We start from the raw sequence: 2,500 nt of genomic DNA on the forward strand, positions 1-2,500 counted from the left end.
GGAGCCTGCTGCTGTGTCTGAGCAGCGCAGAGAGAAGCTGTCTGAGGAGAATCTCCTTCAGTCACCTGCAGCCTCAGCAGAGGGTGAGACACACACACACACACACACACACACACACACACACACACACACACACACACACACACACACACACACACAATGCTGCAGCCAATCACAGCCCGGCAGAGGGTCACCTGAGCTCACCTGTGTGTGTGTGTGTGTGTGTGTGTGTGTGTGTGTGTGTGTGTGTGTGTGTGTGTGTGTGTGTGTGTGTGTGTGTGTGTGCGTGTGTGTCCTCAGGTGAACTTGCTGCCTGGTCTCGTGGAGGCGTTCTCTGATGCAGGTTCTGGTCTCTGTCAGCTGTTCACTCGCCTGCCAGGTGAGTCTAACGTTTCTTCTTCTCTTCCTTTATTACAGGCGGTCTGTAGTAACACTGACTGACCTCAAGGTGGCGCTCTAACAATCATATTTTTACATTGTAGTGATTAAACAGTATATGAACAGTATGAGAGGCTTAATGAAGATAAATGTAATAAACATGTCAGTTAAGCCTCGGTGGATCAGCTGTTTGGTAGCTAGGAGGAGGAGCAGGAGGAGGAGGAGGAGGAGGAGGTGCAGGAGGAGGAGGAGGAGGAGGTATGAGGCGTGTGATCCACAGACAGACCAGCAGGAGGAGGAGGAGCAGGAGCAGGAGGAGGAGCAGGAGCAGGAGGAGCAGTAGGAGGAGGAGTAGGAGCAGGAGGAGGAGCAGGAGGAGGAGTAGGAGCAGGAGGAGGAGCAGTAGGAGGAGGAGAAGCAGGAGGAGGAGGAGGAGGTGCAGGAGGTGCAGGAGGAGGAGCAGGAGGAGGAGCAGTAGGATCAGCTGTTTGGTAGCGATGAGGCGTGTAATGCACAGACAGGCCAGCAGGTGGAGGAGGAGGAACAGGAGGAGAAGCAGGAGGAGCAGGAGGATCAGCTGTTTGGTGGCTATGAGGCGTGTGATGCACAGAGAGCAGTAGGAGCAGGAGCAGGAGGGGCAGGAGCAGGAGGAGGAGGAGGAGGAGGAGGAGGAGGAGCAGTAGGAGCAGGAGCAGGAGGAGGAGCAGTAGGAGCAGTAGGAGGAGGAGGAGGAGCAGGAGGAGCAGTAGGATCAGCTGTTTGGCAGCTATGAGGCGTGTAATGCACAGACAGACCAGCAGGAGGCGCCGTGGCTGCAGATACATGAGATCCTGCTGGATCCATCAGTGGAGCCACGCTGCCCTCTGCTGGCCACACACATACACACACACACACACACACACACACACACACACACACACCAGAGACACACTGATGATGATGAAGATGATGAAGATGATGAAGTTCAGGTGTAAAGGAAGGAGGAAGGAAGAAAGGAAGGACAGAAGGAAAGAAGGAGGAAGGAAGGAAGGAAGGAAGGAAGGAAGGAAGGAAGGAAAGAAGGACAGAACGAAGGGAGGAAGGAAAGGAAGAAGGAGGAGGAGCAAGAGGAAGAGGAGGAGCAGGAGGAGGAGCAGGAGGAGCAGGAGGAGGAGCATAAGGAAGACCAGGAGGAGGTGGAGGAGGAGCAGGAGGAGGTGCAGGAGGAGCAGGAGTAGGAGGAGGAGGATGAGGAGGAGGAGAGGAGCAGGAGGAGGAGTAGGAGGATGAGGAGGAGGAGAGGAGCAGGAGGAGGAGTAGGAGGAGGAGCAGTAGGAGGAGGAGGAGGAGGAGCAGGAGGAGCAGCAGTAGGAGGAGGAGGTGTAGGAGGAGGAGCAGGAGTAGGAGTAGGAGGAGGAGGAGGAGGTGCAGGAGGAGCAGTAGTAGGAGGAGGAGGTGTAGGAGGAGGAGCAGGAGTAGGAGTAGGAGGAGGAGGAGTAGGAGGAGGAGCAGGAGTAGGAGTAGGAGGAGGAGGAGTAGGAGGAGGAGCAGTAGGAGGAGGAGGAGGAGGAGCAGGAGGAGCAGCAGTAGGAGGAGGAGGTGTAGGAGGAGGAGCAGGAGTAGGAGTAGGAGGAGCAAGAGGAGGAGCAGGAGGAGTAAATGTGTGTTTCTGTTTTTCAGGATCTGAGTTACCAATGAGACGACACGCCTGTGGATCGACCAATCAGAAGCTGAGCTCTCCTCATGACAGGTGTGTACTTCTGTACACAGGTGTGTGTTAGGTGTGTGTATCAGGTGTGTATCAGGTGTGTGTGTGTATCAGGTGTGTGTGTATCAGGTGTGTGTATCAGGTGTGTGTGTGTATCAGGTGTGTGTGTATCAGGTGTGTATCAGGTGTGTGTATCAGGTGTGTGTGTGTATCAGGTGTGTGTGTGTATCAGGTGTGTGTTAGGTGTGTGTATCAGGTGTGTGTGTGTATCAGGTGTGTGTTAGGTGTGTGTATCAGGTGTGTGTGTCTGTGTGTATCAGGTGTGTATCAGGTGTGTATCAAGTGTGTGTGTGTGTGTGTGTGTGTGTGTGTGTGTGTGTGTGTGTGTGTGTGTGTGTATCAGGTGTGTGTATCAGGTGTGTGTGTTAGGTGAGT

At 54.3% G+C, this 2,500-nt stretch overlaps 1 protein-coding gene across 1 annotated transcript in view; it reads left to right on the forward strand.

Moving 5' to 3' along the window:
* Positions 1-2,500, forward strand: part of cped1 (cadherin-like and PC-esterase domain containing 1) — a 21,340-nt gene that overhangs the window by 5,987 nt on the left and 12,853 nt on the right. Inside the window, exons 3-5 of the mRNA XM_053313851.1 lie at positions 1-83; positions 301-379; positions 2,038-2,107. The exon at positions 1-83 is cut by the window's left edge and continues 12 nt beyond it. Of these exons, the coding sequence (XP_053169826.1) occupies positions 1-83; positions 301-379; positions 2,038-2,107 (232 nt within the window). The remainder of the gene's footprint in view (positions 84-300; positions 380-2,037; positions 2,108-2,500) is intronic.

This window comes from Scomber japonicus, chromosome 23, assembly GCF_027409825.1.
Source record: "Scomber japonicus isolate fScoJap1 chromosome 23, fScoJap1.pri, whole genome shotgun sequence".
NCBI lineage: Eukaryota > Metazoa > Chordata > Actinopteri > Scombriformes > Scombridae > Scomber > Scomber japonicus.